We start from the raw sequence: 16502 nt of genomic DNA, 5'->3' as shown, positions 1-16502 counted from the left end.
CACAGTGGGAGGCAAGGGTGGAAGCTGCCTAGCCCTCTGGCTTCCTGCCATCAGTTAATGAGGAAACTGCAAGGTCAGTGATCCACTTGACCAAGTTAGGATCCCCTCCAGATTCCACTGTAGACCTGTACAGGCAGGTACCAGGGAAAGTTAAAAGAATGAAGGCTGCCTGTCTTTCACCATTCGTCCACCTCTCTCTCTCCCTCTCTCTGGTGATGGGAAAAACAGTAGAGTTACAGTATGTTCTCGTGGGTAGAGGGCAGAAGAGTGACCTTCCTTCCCCTAAGACGTGGGTTCAGTCTCAAAACAGCCCAGTGATCTCTCCCTTAAATCAGGTGGAAAGATCTCATGGAAAAAGTAATTCTAGTTAAACATTTACAGCTCCCTGGGGCAATGCCACCACTGCTGCTACCACCTGTGAAGCTTTCCAGCATAAAGTGCCATATGCTGCCTCACAGCCTCCACACTCACATGACTCCAGGAGAGATCATTCAGTTTATTATTCTCATCTTGACCCTATCTATCCCACTGTAGGCTCCAACACTGCACAGAGCTGCCAAGCCTAACCCCATTAACAGCTGCATCCCTGGAAGGTGAAGGGGGTAAACCATAAAGAAACTCTGGGAAAAGCCAAGGTCAAACGCACACTTCTCAAGGAAACAAACTGCAAGAATGGGCTCAGTCACTGTACACAGCAAATGTGCTGTGGGCAAAGTTCTGTTCTTTTGACAGTGGCCAAATGCATAACTCCCTGGTTTCTTGAGCTCAATCATGGTCCAAGGTTAGTAAGGGTCATGGGGCATCATTCACCACGTGAAAGGGTTCCAGCAGGTTGGAGATATCCAATATCCATCCATATTAGGATCCTGACGCCCTTGCCAGAGCTCGGGCTCGAGCAGCTTTGGCCTCTTCTTCTAGCTCATCTAGGAAACGCTCCTGGGAAATCGAGTAGAAGGTGTAACCATCTGGGGAGGTAGGTTCAGGAAACCACTTGGAATATGTACATTCCCCTTTCCTAGATTTGCTCTACCACTCTTGTTACTCTCCCAAATCAGTGATTCCGGCTTCCCGCCTGCTGCTCTTTCTAAGCCCTAAACTCCAATTCCGTTATTATTAATAAATCAAATTAAAAGAGTACCTAAGGAATAACAAAAGCTACTAACCCCATTTTACCCAAAAGTTAAACGGGTGGTTCGGCTTTCCTGCACATTCTGTTACCCTGCCCCTGCCCCTGTCCCTGCCCCTGCCCCTGCCCCTATATACGGTCCCCTGAAGTCTACAACACGGGCGGATACAAATAGCTAACGCCAGGGCCCCGATGCCTAGGCCGGTCATGATGTTCCGGGTCCGCCGCTGTGGTAGGGCCTTCTGCCACTGGGCAAGCTGCGCCTGCCGCATGAAATGCAGTTGCTCAGGTGTCAGCTTCTCCCGAGTCGGGTCGATACGCTGAGCGAACTGGGCCTCTCCACGTTTAGCATCCAGAGGATCACCACCGCCCGAGGCCGCCATGTTGCCGCTCCTCCCTTTGCGGTGCCGCCGCGCGGGGTTCGCTGGGAATGGTAGTCCTTGGCCGTTGCAGTGGACGCTGGGAGTTGTAGTCCGCGTGCCCTTTCCCGGGCAGAGCCGAGGTTCCAGGGCACGGGGGATGGACGCGAGAGGTGAGAAGCGGACGTGCTTTCTGATTGGCTGAGGAGTCCGCGGGCCGTTGGGGCGGGAAAAAGCTGTGGAGGGTTTGAGGCTGTGGTGGGAATTGAGTTTTCCTCAGACTTAAGGCGAAGACACACTCACTGGAAGGGGTCGAGGAATCCAGGGTGTGGTGGAAGACTGGAGAGGAGCTAACGGGGTCGGTATATGGATCCAGTGGACCGTCCAGGTGCCCCAAGAGGCTAGTGAATATGGACGGCCCCGTGAGGCCAAGATTGGCCTCTCTCGTTGACTTTCAGTTTGGAGTTGTCACCACAGAGACGATTGAAGACACCCTGCTTCACTTGGCCCAGCAGAATGAGCAAGCAGTGCGGGAGGCTGCGGGGCAGCTGGGCAGCTTCAGGGAGCCCCGGATCGTGGGTGTGGCTGCAGCGCCGGGGAGCTGGGTTCATGGGAGACTGGGGCATGTGTCTTTCAGGCACTGACCTTAAGATTCCATTGATTTTATTCATTCAAAAAATATTTGGTGGCCAGGCATCTTGGCTCACGCTTGTAATCCCAGCACTTTGGGAGGCCGAGGCGGGCGGATCACCTGAGGTTGGGAGTTCAAGACCAGCCTGACCAACATGGTGAAACCCCAGTTATAGTGATGGACAAGACACAATAGTACCCTCCGTTTGATTTCTTTGATATGTATGGAGTACTTACTAATGGCACTGCCTGGATAGAAAGATGAAATAGAGGGCCAGGCGTGGTGGCCCATGCATGTAATGCCACACACTTAAGGAGGCTGAGGCATGTGGATCACTTGAGGCCAGAGTTAAAAGACCAGCCTGGCCAATATGGTGAAATCCTGTCTCTACTAAAAAAAATACAAAAATTAGCTGGGCGTGGTGGCACACACCTGTAATCCCCTCTACTTGGGAGGCTGAGACAGGAGAATCACTTGAACCCAGGAGGCAGAGGTTGCACTGAGCCAAGATCATGCCATTGCACTTCAGCCTGGGCAACAAGAGTGAAACGCTGTCTCAAAAAAAAAAAAAAAAAAACAAAGTTGAAAAAGAGATAGAGGCCTTGCCTTCAAACCATATGCAATTTAGCGGAGATATTAGGACAAATATGCAATGACTAGGTACTATGTTAGATAAGTGACATCAGAGAGAGAGAGAGAAAACAAGTGTTTATGGGGATTGAGAGGAGCAATGGGGTGACAGGAAGAATTCAGGGGATGGCCCAGGCATTGGAACTGATCAGGCAGACCTTGAAGGAAGGAGGACATTGGGTTCGTGAAGGGGGAGGAAGGAGACAGTGTTTCTACCAAAAAGGGGTAGCATGAGTAAAGCTATGGAAATGGGGTGCTTGGGGTGCTTAGGGTGCATGTGGGTACAGTGTAGTCCACGCCGGCCAGTGTGGAAGAGTAGTTGAAATTAAGACCAGAAAAGTAGTTTGGAGACATTCCATGTGGAAGTTTGAATGCCAAGGGGAAGAGTTTATGCTTGCTTTAGTAGGAAACCAGTAAAACATGGAAGGTTTTTAAATAAGGGAGTGATATGACAGTAACCCTGCCTTAGTAAGCATTATTTTGGCAGTGATGTAAAGGAGGTAAAGGATGGATTCAACCCTAGGGAGATGGGAGATAGGCAGGCAGGTAGAGTCAATGTCTTTAGGCTAGGTGATAGGGCAGAGGGAATGACAAAGGAGAGTGGATTAAAAACATTCCAGAGGCAAAGTCTAGGGTTCTGCCTTGGATAAATTAAAGAAATGAAGGAGAAAAAGGTGACTATGCCAAACGGTTGAACGTAAGAGACTGGGAGTATAGTGGTTATTAAAAGAAACACATAGGCTGGGTGCGGTGGCTCACGCCTGTTATCCCAGCACTTTGAGAGGCCAAGACGGGTGGCTCACTTGAGGTCAGGGGTTCAAGACCAGCCTGGTCAACATGGTGAAACCCTGTCTCTATTAAAAATACAAAAATTAGCCAGACATGGTGACGGGCACCTGTAGTTCCAGCTACTCAAGAGGCTGAGGCAAGAGAATCACTTGAACGTGGTAGGTGGAGGTTGCAGTGAGCCAAGATTGCACCACTGCACTCCAGCCTAGGCAACAGAGTGAGACTTGTCTCAAAAAAGAAAGAAAGAAACACACAGACACACTACACAAATAAAGCAGGAGGAAAAGTTACTGTTGTTTGGGAAAGAGAATAGCTTTTTGGAGCCTGGCCAACCTGGTGAAACCCTATGTCTACTAAAAATGCAAAAATTAGCCAGGCGCAGTGTCAGAAGAATCACTTGAACCCAGGAGGTGGAGATTGCAGTGAGCCAAGATCGTGCCATTGCACGCCTGCCTGGATGACAGAGTGAGATCCTGTCTCTCTCTATATATACACACACACACACACATATACATACATACATATATATATTATATATACTATATATATATGAAATAGCTTTGGTTTGGGATCTGCTAAGTTTAAGGTGTTTGCAGAACATCTAAAGGAAGTGTTCTTGTAGACTATTCAAAAAGTAGGTCAGAAGAGAGGTCAGAAATGGAGATAAAAGTTTTCAAGTTATCTTCACAATGATATCGTTGAAACTGTGGCAAAGGATGAGCTCCTAGAAGGAAAAAGACAAGCAGGTCAAGGACAGTTCCTTGGGTAACACTTCGTGTTCAGGGGATTGGAGTAAGAAGACTTATGAAAGAAAAGGAGGAGATAGGAACAGAACAAAAGGGACTTTTGGAAGCCAAAAGGAGACTTTGAAAAGGATGATGGTCAGCAGTTTCAGATGCTTAAGGGATATCAACAGAATTAAAGATTTCAAAAAGCCATGAAATTTAACAATTTGGACATAGGTATTATCATCTGAGAATCATTTCAGCAAGTTAGGAAAGGTAGAAGCCAAAATGTAGAAAATTAGGGAGTGAATGAAGTGGCAGCAGTAGGTGTGTAAGCCAGGCTTTCAAGTAATTCAACAGCGAGGCTGAGACAGGAGTATTGCTTGAGCCCAGGAGTTTGAGACCAACCAGCCTGGGCAATATAGCAAGATCCTGTCTATTATTTACTTATTTATTTATTTTTTAAAAATTCAACAGCCATGGGAAGGAGAGAGGTGGAGCCCTCCCCTAAGAGGCTAGAAGGGGAGGGTCTTTTAGTTAATGCAGATCTGAGTATGCTTGTTAGCAAGGAGATGGGGCCAGTAGTAAGGGAGAGGTATAACCCTCATCCATTCCACCTGATCTGAGCTCAGTTTTCTTGGCAAATTAAAATGGAAAACAGAAACAAATGCCCAGATAATTCAGAGCAAAACCAAACCAAAACTAAACAACTGCACACATACAGAAAGAACAAAACTAAGAAATAAAGCCTAAAGTCCAGCAAATAAAATGACTAATAACAGACACAATTATGTGCTCTAGGGTATTTTGCTGAGTTGCTTCAACTAACTCTGTCCTGCATTGGACATTGCTAGCCAAACTGTAGCCTCTGTAATGATGAGGTTTTGTACGTATATCTATGTATAATGTGTACTGAGTAGATTGTTAAAGTGTCTTGTGCTAGCTTGACTCATTTTCTAAGAAAGTTAAATTTTTTCTGAAGACATATGATTATTTGACTGTATGTGTAATTCTCTACTGATCAATGCTAAAAGGTCCTTGGTCTGTAGGAGCTTTCTTTGTTGAGAACTGATATTTATCCTTGTTTCCACCCTCTAATGATATTGCAAGCTAAATAGAATTCTATCTGGAGCTATTCTTTCAAAGAGAAACAGAGGCGGGCTAAAATCTTGCCAAGGTATCTCAACCTTCTCACCTTCCCAGTGACTCCCTCCCCCCAAATTGGATTATGTTCCCTGATTTAGGGATGTTTCTTCAAAACAAGCCTCTTCACAGTAACACACTTCCTCCTGGGGAGAGGCTCAGCCACCACAGATTTACCCAACAAACTGGTGGAGGAGAGATGGTGTCCAGCTGTAAGGTGGCTTGTGTTTGTAAAGCAATGGGAGTTCTCCAGAGGGTGGTTACTAAACAAACAGTGTCATAAAGAATATTGAAGCTCCAGGAGGGACCTTTCTCTTCCTGCCAACATTCCACAGAAAACAGAATATAGGAGTTAGGGTTCTTATCCATCCAAGAATCTTCCTTGAAGCTGGGGGGTTCCCAGCATGGTGTAGAGGTCACCTAGACCAGCTGGTATGTTTGTGTGTAACTGGCCAAGCCTTTTATCAGCTGAGACCCACAGGAAGGCTCAAGGGTCATTGAGCGGGCTTCGTAAGCCCTTGTCTTTCACACTCAGTCAGCCTCCTTTTCATGCCTCTGATCTGCCTATTGGCAGCAAAGGAAACTAAGCTCAGCTTTGGTTGTTTTAGTCTCATCTTTCTCACCTCCTGACCCTCTTCCCTTGGCCCTATCATGGCTTTTGCACAACACCAAGAGTTCACAGAGCAGTTTTGGTTGCATCTTGTGAATTAGGCTGTTTTTTTCCTGTTTTGGCAGAGTTTGTTTTTCTCCTGTCTGAAGAATGGTGTCTGGAGAAATCTGTGAGCTACCAGGCTGTAGAGATCCTAGAAAGGTAAAGCCCTGGCATAAGGCCTTTGTAAGTCGCACCTCTCAGAGCGGCTAATGTACGTACATCTTTAATAAAGTACTAGTAGTTGCCCCTTACCCTGAGACCTGGCTTTACACACTAACTTGCAAATGTAAATTTCTTTGTTGTTATTGTTGTTGTTTTGAGACAGGGTCTCACTCTGTCACCCAGGCTGGAGTACAATGGTGGGATCTCAGCTCACTGCACCCTTGACCTCCTGGGCTCAAGCAATCCTCCCACCTCAGCTTCCTGAGTAGCTGGGACTACAGCATGTGCCTCCACACTTGGCTAATTTTTTTTTTTTTTTTTTTTTTTTTTTGTAGAGACGGGTTTTCACCGTGTTGCCCAGGGTGGTCTTGAACTCCTGGGCTCAAGTGATCAGTCTGCCTCAGCCTCCCAAAGTGCTGGGATTACAGATACAAGCCACCATGCTCAGCCTCAAATGTAAATTTCTTAGCCGGCAAATTAATTTGTGTGAGTGTGGATTGTTTACTCTCTCCTTCCCTTCCTTATAGGTTTATGGTAAAACAGGCAGAGAACATCTGCAGGCAAGCCAGAATCCAGCTGAGAGATAATAAGAGAGAGTTTCAGAATTGGAGGGCTCTGAAAGAGCAGCTTTTCAACAAGTTTACTCTCCGTCTTGTGTCATGTGTTCAGTTGGCCAGCAAACTTTCCTTCCAAAGCAAAGTAAGGAGCTGGGGTTGCTCATGGGTACCTGAGAGTTAGGAAGAAACCAGCTTATACAAAGGGGGCTGTGATGAGCTTCAAGTTAGCAACAAGAAGAAAATAAATAAATTACAAATTAAAAACAGCAATGGGCCGGGCATAGTGGCTCATGCCTGTAATTCCAGCACTTTGGGAGGCTAAGGTGGGTGGGTCACCTGAGGTCAGGAGTTCAAGACCAGCCTGGCTAACATGGTAAACCCAGTATCTACTAAAAATACAAAAATCAGCCAGGTGTGGTGGTGCATGCCTGTAATCCCACCTCCTCGGGAGGCTGAGGCTGGAGAATCACTTGAACCCGGGAGGCGGAGGTTGCAGTGACCTGAGATCGTGCCATTGCACTCCAGCCTAGGTGACAGAGCAACTCTGTCTCAAGAGAAAAAAACCCAACAACAAAAAACAAGGTAGCTGTGAGAAACATACTCCTAGGCTAGGTGATACAACTCGTGGAAATTCCAGAGTGTAATTATGCTTCCTAAGCACACCTCCTACATACACACTTTCTCTCTCTCTCTCTCTCTCTCACTCTCTCCCCGCCCCCACTCACACAGGGGCAGTTGTTAAATAGCCTGAAGTTCTGTTCCCAAAGTATAATTGGGACAGATGCCATCATTCATACTGGTCACCTTTCCTCCCCTTGGACTCAAGGGCAGTTTACATAAGGTTCCTGAATTGCCAGCATACCTATCACCAGTAAAGACAAACTATTACATTTATAAGGAAAAAAAATGTTTCCACATCACTACCCAATGCCTATACAGTAAAATATCATTCATTCAACAAATACTTACTGAGTTTATTCTATGGCCAGATGGTGTACTAGGTGCCATGGCTACGACAGTAAAAAAATATTGTCTATGCTCACAAGGAACCTATTATGTAATGGGAAAAGACATATATGAATAGTGTGAAAAAATGCTCTGATTAGTGTAAATACAGAGGGCTATATATGTACCTCATCAGCCTTGGAGAGTCAAGGAAGTGTATTTAGAGAAAATGACTTATTGAAATGGGTGGGGTGGGAGACAGGTGGATCCTAAGAGAAGAGGGAGAGGAGTTAGGGAGAGCAGTGAGAGGAAGGGAGGAAAGGAAGGGGGATCCAGGTATAGAAAACAGCATGCGTAGTAGCTTGGAGAGGGACAGCATGGGGATTTGGGAACTGCAAGTAATCCTGAATGACAAGCAGAGTATGAGGGGGAATTACCAAGAGACAAGACTGGAGATGAAGGAATGGGCTGGATTTTGAAGGGCTTTGTGCACTCTGCCAAGATTTATGACCTTTATCCTAACATTCTTCTTTCCCCGTTTTTTCTTTGCTCAGATAATCAGCAACGTTACAGTCTTGAATTTCCTCCAGAGTCTAGGCTATTTACACACTAAAGAAGAATTGTTGGAGTCAGAGCTTGATGTTTTGAAGTCCCTGAACTTCCAAATTAATCTGCCCACTCCCTTGGCATATGTGGAGATACTCCTAGAGGTTTTAGGTATCTTATTAAGTGTGTCAGGGAATATGGGTTGGAGACTTCCATAGAAGGCAATACAAAATGTGCACAGGAAGGGGGTGGCATGTGCAGTACCTCACACCTGTAATCCCAGCCCTTTGGGAGGCCGAGGCATATGGATCAATTCAGGCCGGGAGTTCAAGATCAGCCTGGTCAAAGCCCATCTCTACTAAAAATACAAAAATTAGGGCCAGGCAGAGTGGCTCACACCTATAATCCCAGCACTTTGGGAGGATGAGGTGGGTGGATCACGAGGTCAGGAGTTTGAGACTGGCCTGGCCAAGACTGTGAAACCCCATCTCTACCAAAAAATATAAAAATTAGCCAGGCGCAGTGGCAGGCGCCTGTAATTTCCAGCTACTTGGGAGGCTGAGGCAGGAAAATCGTTTGAACCCAAGAGGCGGAGGTTGCAGTGAGCTGAGATCGCACCACTGCACTCTAGCCTGGGTGACACAGCAAGACTCCATCTCAAAAAACAAACAAAAAAATTAGATGGGAGTGGTGGTGAGCCCCTGTAATCCCAGCTACTTGGGAGGCCCTGGGAGGAGGAGGTTGCAGTGAATTGAGATGTGCCACTGCACTCCAGCCTGAGTGACAGAGTGGACTCCATCTCAAAAAAAAAATATCTGCATAGAGGTTTGGGAGCAGTGGGCAAAACCTGCCAATGAGGAATAGTAGGAAGCTTGATGGTGTCTCTGGATGACTGAAAAAGGTGTTTCCTCTGACACTTGTCAGGGAAAGCAGCTCAGAGGTCTTAGCGACTGGTTTCTGTTTGGACTCACTAGTCACACTTTGATTCTTGCAGGATCAAAGAGTTGATTTTATAGACAGGCATAAGATAAGAGAGGGACAACTACATGCTAATTGTATGTATACTACAGATGGAGGTTTCTTTACCTCACCTTTGTCCTTCAAAATTGATCTCCAGCTAATTGTAGTAGAATATAGCAACCAGGAAGTATATTAGCACCCCAACAGCTTTGTCACAACTGTGGTTACGATCAGAGAAGATATGATCATAAATTCTTCCTATCATTCCCATACTCCATCTAGGATACAATGGCTGTTTGGTTCCAGCCATGAGGCTGCATGCAACCTGCTTGACACTGCTTGACCTGGTCTATCTTCTGCATGAACCCATATATGAGAGCCTGTTGAGAGCTTCAATTGAGAACTCCACTCCCAGTCAGCTGCAAGGGTAAGACAACTCCTATAGGGTAAGCTCCTTCCAGGAAAACAGTGGGAGACAGACTACAAGAACTTGGGGAATGGAATTAACCTAGCAAGGAATCTAGTCCCCGGATAACCTACTGAGGTCACCTGGTTATCATTAGCTCCCAATATGTTGCTTGGATGCAGATGACTGAGCCCGATCAGGAAAACCCTAAAGGCTTTTACTTTTAGATTTAAATTACTTCAAGTAATTAACATATTTTCTTTCCTAGTTCTTCCTTTATAGTTGCATGTAACTCAAGGTTACTGGACTGCTTTGGTCAGTCACTTAGAAAAAAAAGTCACAGGGTTGCAACTTGTGTAAAAGTGTTTGATTACTGTAAAGCCAGACTGGTTAAAAGCCTGAGTTACAATTGCTAGAGAAACAGATGGAACTACAAAAGCCTATAAACCATTCAGACATGAGGCTCATGTCAATCCTAGTTAAATTGGGAGAGAATGGAAGAGCAGGTCAATGAGCTATTACTTGACCATTTCCTTCCATGGAAAAAAAAATCCAAGATGAGCAACAAAATAATTCATAGTTGAAGTTCCATGATCCTATCTATGATTTGGAAGATCAAGTTCCATTCTAGCTCTAAAATTAATGTGGTTTTCATCACTCAGGGAAAAGTTTATTTCAGTGAAGGAAGACTTCATGCTGTTGGCAGTAGGAATCATTGCAGCAAGTGCTTTCATCCAAAGCCATGAGTGTTGGAGCCAGGTAGGGACCACTGAGCAGGATCAGTATGGTGAGAATTCATTTAACAGAACACATTTCACCCATCAGAAAACTGAAAACAACCTAAAGTGCCAAGACCCAGGATTAGGATGAGTATGCAAGATATGAGGGGAAAATCTGGGCTAGGACTGAAATGGTTCCTTGTTTTCTTTTTATAAAACTAGAAATGGAGGCCCAAGTTCAACTTGTTCATTTCTCTTTATAATCATAACCTGCTATTATGTTAAAGTCCAGGCTGGGCATGGTGGCTCACGCCTGTAATCCCAGCATTTTGGGAGGCCAAGGTGGGAGGAGTTTGAGCCCAGGAGTTCAAGACTGCCTGTTCAACATAGCAAGACCCTGTCACTACAAAAATTAAAAATTAGTCAGGGCTGGGTACAGTGGCTCATGCCTATATCCCAGCACTCTGGGAGGCCGAGGCAGGTGGATTACCTGAGCTCAGGAGTTGAAGACCAGCCTGTGCAACATGGCAGAACTCAGTCTTTACCAAAAAATTTTAAAAAATTAGCTGTGTGTGGTGGCACATGCCTATGGTCCCAGCTACTCAGGAGGCTGAGGTAGAAGGATCACTTGAGCCTGGCAGGTGGAGGCTGCAATGAGTCAAGATTGTACCACTGCACTCCAACCAGGGTGACAGAGTGAGATCCTGTCTCAAAAAAAAAAAAAAAAAAAAAAAAATTAGCAGGGCATGGCAGTACACACCTCTAGTCCCAAATTACTTGGATTATTTGGGAGGCTGAGATGGGAGGATGACTTGAGCCCAGGAGCTGGAGGCTGCACTGAGCCATGATTGTGACACTGTACTCCAGCCTGGGTGACAGAGTGAAACCGTCTCAAAAAAAAAAAAAGAGGCCGGGCAGAGCAGTTCACACCTATAACTCTAGCATTTTGGAAGGCTGAGGCAGGAGGACTGTTTCAGCCCAGGAATTGGAGACCAGCCTGGGCAACATAGTGAGACCTCATCTCTATAAAAAATAAAAAAAATTAGCTGGACATGGTGGCTTGTGCCTATAGTCCCAGCTACTCAGGAGACTGAAGTGGGAGGATCATTTAAGCCCTGGAGGCAGAGGTTGCAGTGAGCCAAAAATCACACCGCTGCACTGCAGCCTGGGCAAGAGTGAGACCCTGTTTCAACACAAAACAAAATCCAATAACTATATCTCCCAAATAATGAAAATGTCAAGGCCCAAATATCGGTCTTATATTTCACAAAACTTATCTCCAGCAGAGGGAAATGTCTAGCAGAAAGTTTCCATGCTAACATTATCAGGGCAAACGTATCCTAACGTAATCTGGCCATTGGCAAACACTAGAATCTGGATTTTAGAAAAATGAAAACTTACAATTGCCTTGAGAGAACATCCCAAGTAATGTGTGTGTTTGTGAACTAAAATATGTTGAGATGTTTTACTAATAAGAAATCTGTCTCTATTTCTGAAGGTTGTAGAGCATTTGCAGAGCATCACTGGTATTGCCTTGGCAAGCATTGCTGAGTTCTCTTATGCAATCCTGACTCACAGCGTGGGAGCCAACACTCCAGGGCGACAGCAGTCTATTCCTCCCCACCTGGCAGCCAGAGCTCTGAAGACTGTTGCTTCCTGTAACACATGAAGCAGGCTGAATCCACCAAATACAAACAGCCTTCCATCACTGCACTCATGCCTCCCTCTGTTTACTTTCATACTCAGGGTACAAAAGTTCCAAGTCTCTCTTCAACTGTATTTTTATGCCAATTTCATGCTTATTTTTTCTTTATCAGAAAGAGTTAAGGCGGATGAACATGCCCTTTTTGTCCTATCAGCCTGACAATAAAAAGCTAGGTGGAGAGAGATTAATAAAGTTGGTTCATTTTGTTTAACAAGATATTTATACTTTTAATTTCATTAAGAGGAACATCAGGCATGGAGATTAGTATTAATCAGGGACTTACAGACTATCTGGGTGACCTTGACTAAGCATCAAGGAGGTAGACTTTATTTCCCCTTAAAATTAGTTTAACATCTCTGTTCCATTATTGAGATCTACACAAACAGGGCTTCCTCAACAGCTATCTATTTGTACTAGAGTTTTTAAAAACTAACTCTAAGCATGTTTAAGCAGAATTTCCACATACCTGCATTAGAACTCAATTCTCCCGGAATACAAAGTACTCTATTTTAAAGAAAAACCCAACAGTGTACCTCTGGGCAGTTTTCAGACTGTAGCAGATCTTTTATTACAAATAATTAAATCTCTCCATAATGTCTCAAACAGTATCAAACACCATTTCATATCTCTAACACAGAGCAGAGTCGGCATTCAGTTTGAGAACCCAGTGAGAAGTGTTAAATTTCAAGCGTCTGATCACATCACATGGTGACCAGCTAAAGCTTGGATGTCATTTTCCCACATTATCCAACTGTGCATCTCAAACATATCCTCGTCTCAGTAGAGACAAAAGTTTCTGTTTCATATTGTTAAGTGCAGGAAGCTGAGAGATAAAATCCAGTGAAAACACATCAATCTCAATTCAACTCAGTTTTTCAAAAAAAAAAGCAAATTTAAATTAGTTGTTTTTAGGGAATAAGGGGAAAGGAGTCCATGGCGTTAAGAGTCAAAACTATGACAAGGGCTGGCAGCTATACATGGCATTTTGTAGGTCTGGAAACTATCTGTCCCATGATATTTTAAAATAAAGTGGCTTTTGTGGATTTTTTCTTTTTTGGTATTGTAAACATGTGCTGTTTAATATTACCCGAATTTAATTTAAAACATGTTTGCAAACAAAATTTAAAGCCTTTAAGGCAAACCTCTCTCTAAGGAAAAAAGTCATTTGTTATAAAATTGTGAGGATACCCAAGCAAGACCCCACTTAAGATTCGTCAGCATGAACTTGAGAGCTTTTGTCCACTGCTCCTCAGAGTTAAACTGGGTTTTGATGGAATAGGAGCCGCCGCTGCCTCCTGTGTCTTCAATCTTGCCTTTCTCCACATCCATCCTGCAGATGGACACAGCAGAACTCATTAGTAACTGAGATCTGAGTTAAGTCAGTTCAGGGCAGGGACTTGATCATGAGACTATTCACGTCATTTTATCTATTAAAGAACACTTGGTGAGGAATGGTAGTGTATTTTGGAATTGCTTGAAAGCCAAAAATCAAGAAGACTGTCACAAGAGCCTCATTGTCATTGTAGAGTACAGGGACAGGACACACACCCAAACAGAAGAGAAGCCTGGAGCAGGGGCGTGTGAGGGTTACAGTACTTCTTGCTGTTTTCCTAGGCATCCCTGAACTTGGCAGGGGAGAAAGGAGGCAGAAGAAAAGAAATGCTTTGTTTTGGGATGATAGAAGCAGCCTTACTCTAGGTAAAAACTAGAGTTTCCATCCATCACTAGGATCCTAAAAAAATTGACCAAAAGAAGCATTCCTGTATATTTCCAAGGGTTTCAGGGAAAAACCTTCTTGAAACTGGAAAGCAGACTTGAGCTCTGTGCCAAGAAAACCCCCTAAACCAGCTAAGGCAACATCCTTCTACTCCAGAGACTAGGTGGTCACATTCTGTCCTGCTTGCAGTATTGGATCAGTCTTTGCCCATCCTTTTTTGTGATTCTTTTTTGCTTTCCCACCATTTATACTGTTTTGCCTCCATTCTTACTGCTGCTTCAATTCTGTTCAATTTGGTCCTATACAGGTTCACTCAGCACTGGGGTATACTGACCTGTAGGGAAGACAAAAACGTGTCTCGCCTTTCTCAACCTCTTCTTTGAACTGTTGCACACAGTCCAGGAAAGCCACCATTGCATGGTCAAACTTGTTGTCCCAGAAAAACCGCAACCCCCCAGAACAGTATAACGGCAGCTCCTGCCCAAGAAGAGAAAACTGGCTATGCATATGGCACCAAGACAGGCTTCCAGAGACTGTTCCCAATCCTATCAACCTCTCAAGTCATGTTCTGTCTGTATCCCACTGGAAATTTATATTGTGGCTAGACTCTTATCTTCCATAGATTTGAACAACTACAATAACCTTGGGCAAATAACAATGCACTTAGAACTGTCTCACTGTCAGTGAAAATGTACCATAAGTTGAGCATCCCTAATCCAAAATGCTAAAAAATCTTTCCAGAAGAGTAGATGGGAAAAGAAAAATAAATTAAAAATGCTACAAAACCTGAAACTTTTTGAGCATCAATATGATGCCACAAGTGGAAAATTCCACAAATTCCATACCTGACACCTTTGCTGATGATTCAATGTATCACGAAACACAAGCTTTGTTTCATGCACAAAATTATTTAAAATATTGTATAAAATTGCCTTCAGACTACATGTATCAAGTATATATAAAACATAGAGGCCAGGCATGGTGGCAAATGCCTGTAATCCTAGCACTTTGGGAGGCCGAGGTGGGTGGATCACCTGAGGTCAGGAATTCGAGACCAGCCTGGTCCAACATGGTAAAACCCCATCTCTACTAAAAATACAAAAATTAACCAGGTGTGGTGGCGGGTGCCTGTAGTCCCAGCTACTCAGGAGACTGAGACAGGAGAATTGCTTGAATCTGGGAGGTGGAGATTACAGTGAGCCAAGATCATGCCATTATACTTCAGCCTGGGCAACAGAGAAAGACTGTCTCCAAAAAAAAAAGGTAAGAAAGAAAAGAAAATGGGAAAATGAATTTTGTGTTCAGACTTGGGTCCCATTCCCAAGATATCTTAGTATATATACACAAATATCCCAAAATCTGAAAAAAATCCAAAATCTAAAACACTTCTGGTCCCAAACATTTTGAGCAAGGGATACTCACCCTGTAAATATCTCATGGTGATATTCTTTTCCTATGCTAGTGTACACACCCTCCTCTGACCTGCCCATATCCCTTCTCAACAGACTATCAAAACCTAATTTTCCTCTACAAGACCCCCAAAACTAAACCTGCACTAGACAAGATATTGAACAATACACTGGCTTTTCATATATCTCAGTCTAAAAAAGAAACTGAAATGACAATGTCAAAGCAAACCTTTGTTAACAGATACAAGAACTCTGTATTCCAGTGAAAATGGAACTTCACAGAGTACCTTAGATTTGTCTGTCAGAGACTCCAGATATGAATGGTTTCCATAAGGAACAAGTCGATACCTAAAACAGAGATACAGACAGAGATGGATACAGAACTCCTAAAGAGATTACTGGGAAGTTATAGCCCAACGATTTCACTCTTCATTCTAGCCAAGGGCTTCTTTTATTCTCAACTCCCTCTCCCACCTCCCCACTGGATCCATGATTAAAATATTTTGTTTACTGAACAAACTACCTTTATTATATAATTGCCTGGGGGGCCTTCCGTGGACAAATGTTATATTTTGGTTTAGATTAAAGAAACAAAATCTGAATATCCTAAGGAACTCTAAGGTTCTGGGGCCTGTAGGCTGGGAACTACACTATGGTCATGCAACTCAGTGACTGTCTTCAGTGGAAAGAGCCTGTGATGAGGGGAAAACCAGATGCTGACAGCTCTCCAACCACAGAAAACTCCCTGTCTGTGGGCAGCAAGGGGTCCTGACATGGTGGAGAGCAATACCAGTGGAAATACAGATTATATCAAAGACACACCACTCCCCAAGAAAGGGCTACACTTCCTACCTCTGAAATTTCAGACCCATCTTATTGGCCAGAGCATGGAGCAGCAACACAGTTTGGCCCCAAGCAGCATTAATCTCATTCCATTCCACTGGAACACTGGGCAGGCGACCCAGCCTGAAGTTATTGATTGTGCCAAACTGTCCACTGTGCCTACAGAGGAAGGCAGAAAGGTGGGGAGAAATACAGGGATTACTTCAAACTTTTGAGATTGCCTGCTCTCACCCCAAACCCAGCTTAAATCTATCTTCAAGTTTATATACGCAAGCTGTACTTGGCACTTTAAATACATGTCCAAAACTTGTGTCATCATCTTTTCCCCTGCTGCTCATATGCCGAAGCAGAAAGCTGGGTGGTATCCTTCAATGCTCTCTCAGCTCCTTCCCTGTAAAACTGCAGAACTCTCCTGATTCTACCTGCTAAATCTCTTAGATCTGTCCACTCTTCTCCAAATTCAATGCTACTGCTCTTT

At 44.3% G+C, this 16502-nt stretch overlaps 3 protein-coding genes across 16 annotated transcripts in view; 1 reads left to right on the top strand and 2 right to left on the bottom strand.

Moving 5' to 3' along the window:
* Positions 1–476: 476 nt before the first annotated feature.
* Positions 477–1532, bottom strand: COA3 (cytochrome c oxidase assembly factor 3). Its single transcript, XM_035301514.2, has 2 exons — positions 1296–1532; positions 477–965 (listed from the first exon to the last, which is right to left on the bottom strand). The coding sequence occupies exons 1-2, from the start codon at positions 1507–1509 to the stop codon at positions 859–861; spliced, it is 321 nt and encodes a 106-aa protein (XP_035157405.1). The 5' UTR covers positions 1510–1532; the 3' UTR covers positions 477–858.
* Positions 1533–1619: 87 nt separating this feature from the next.
* Positions 1620–12269, top strand: CNTD1 (cyclin N-terminal domain containing 1). 5 transcript variants are annotated; one of them, XM_035301509.3, is made up of 7 exons: positions 1620–1658; positions 6139–6214; positions 6745–6916; positions 8274–8436; positions 9508–9652; positions 10294–10390; positions 11849–12269. In XM_035301509.3, exons 1-7 carry the CDS (start codon positions 1646–1648, stop codon positions 12017–12019), a joined length of 837 nt encoding a protein of 278 aa, XP_035157400.1. In that variant the 5' UTR covers positions 1620–1645; the 3' UTR covers positions 12020–12269. The 5 variants fall into 5 exon arrangements, with proteins under 5 accessions (XP_035157400.1, XP_035157401.1, XP_003732959.1 ...); XM_035301510.3 differs by having other exon boundaries at positions 1620–1843; XM_003732911.6 differs by having other exon boundaries at positions 1620–2064.
* Positions 12270–12598: 329 nt separating this feature from the next.
* Positions 12599–16502, bottom strand: part of BECN1 (beclin 1) — a 21728-nt gene continuing 17824 nt past the window's right edge. For 5 of the 10 annotated variants that reach the window (XM_035301507.3, XM_008996662.5, XM_008996664.5 and 2 more), the window contains 4 exons: positions 16034–16183; positions 15469–15529; positions 14107–14249; positions 12599–13385 (listed from right to left, as the gene is read on the bottom strand). In XM_035301507.3, the coding sequence (XP_035157398.1) occupies positions 13217–13385; positions 14107–14249; positions 15469–15529; positions 16034–16183 (523 nt within the window). In that variant the 3' untranslated portion in view covers positions 12599–13216. Of the gene's footprint in view, positions 14250–15410; positions 15530–16033; positions 16184–16502 lie in introns of all 10 variants that reach the window. The other 5 variants (XR_013535941.1, XR_013535939.1, XR_013535940.1 and 2 more) reach the window with 2 other exon arrangements.

This window comes from Callithrix jacchus, chromosome 5, assembly GCF_049354715.1.
Source record: "Callithrix jacchus isolate 240 chromosome 5, calJac240_pri, whole genome shotgun sequence".
Lineage (NCBI taxonomy): Eukaryota > Metazoa > Chordata > Mammalia > Primates > Cebidae > Callithrix > Callithrix jacchus.
The sequence above is the reverse complement of the archived record's forward strand: the minus strand, read 5'-3'. Positions and strand labels throughout refer to the sequence as shown.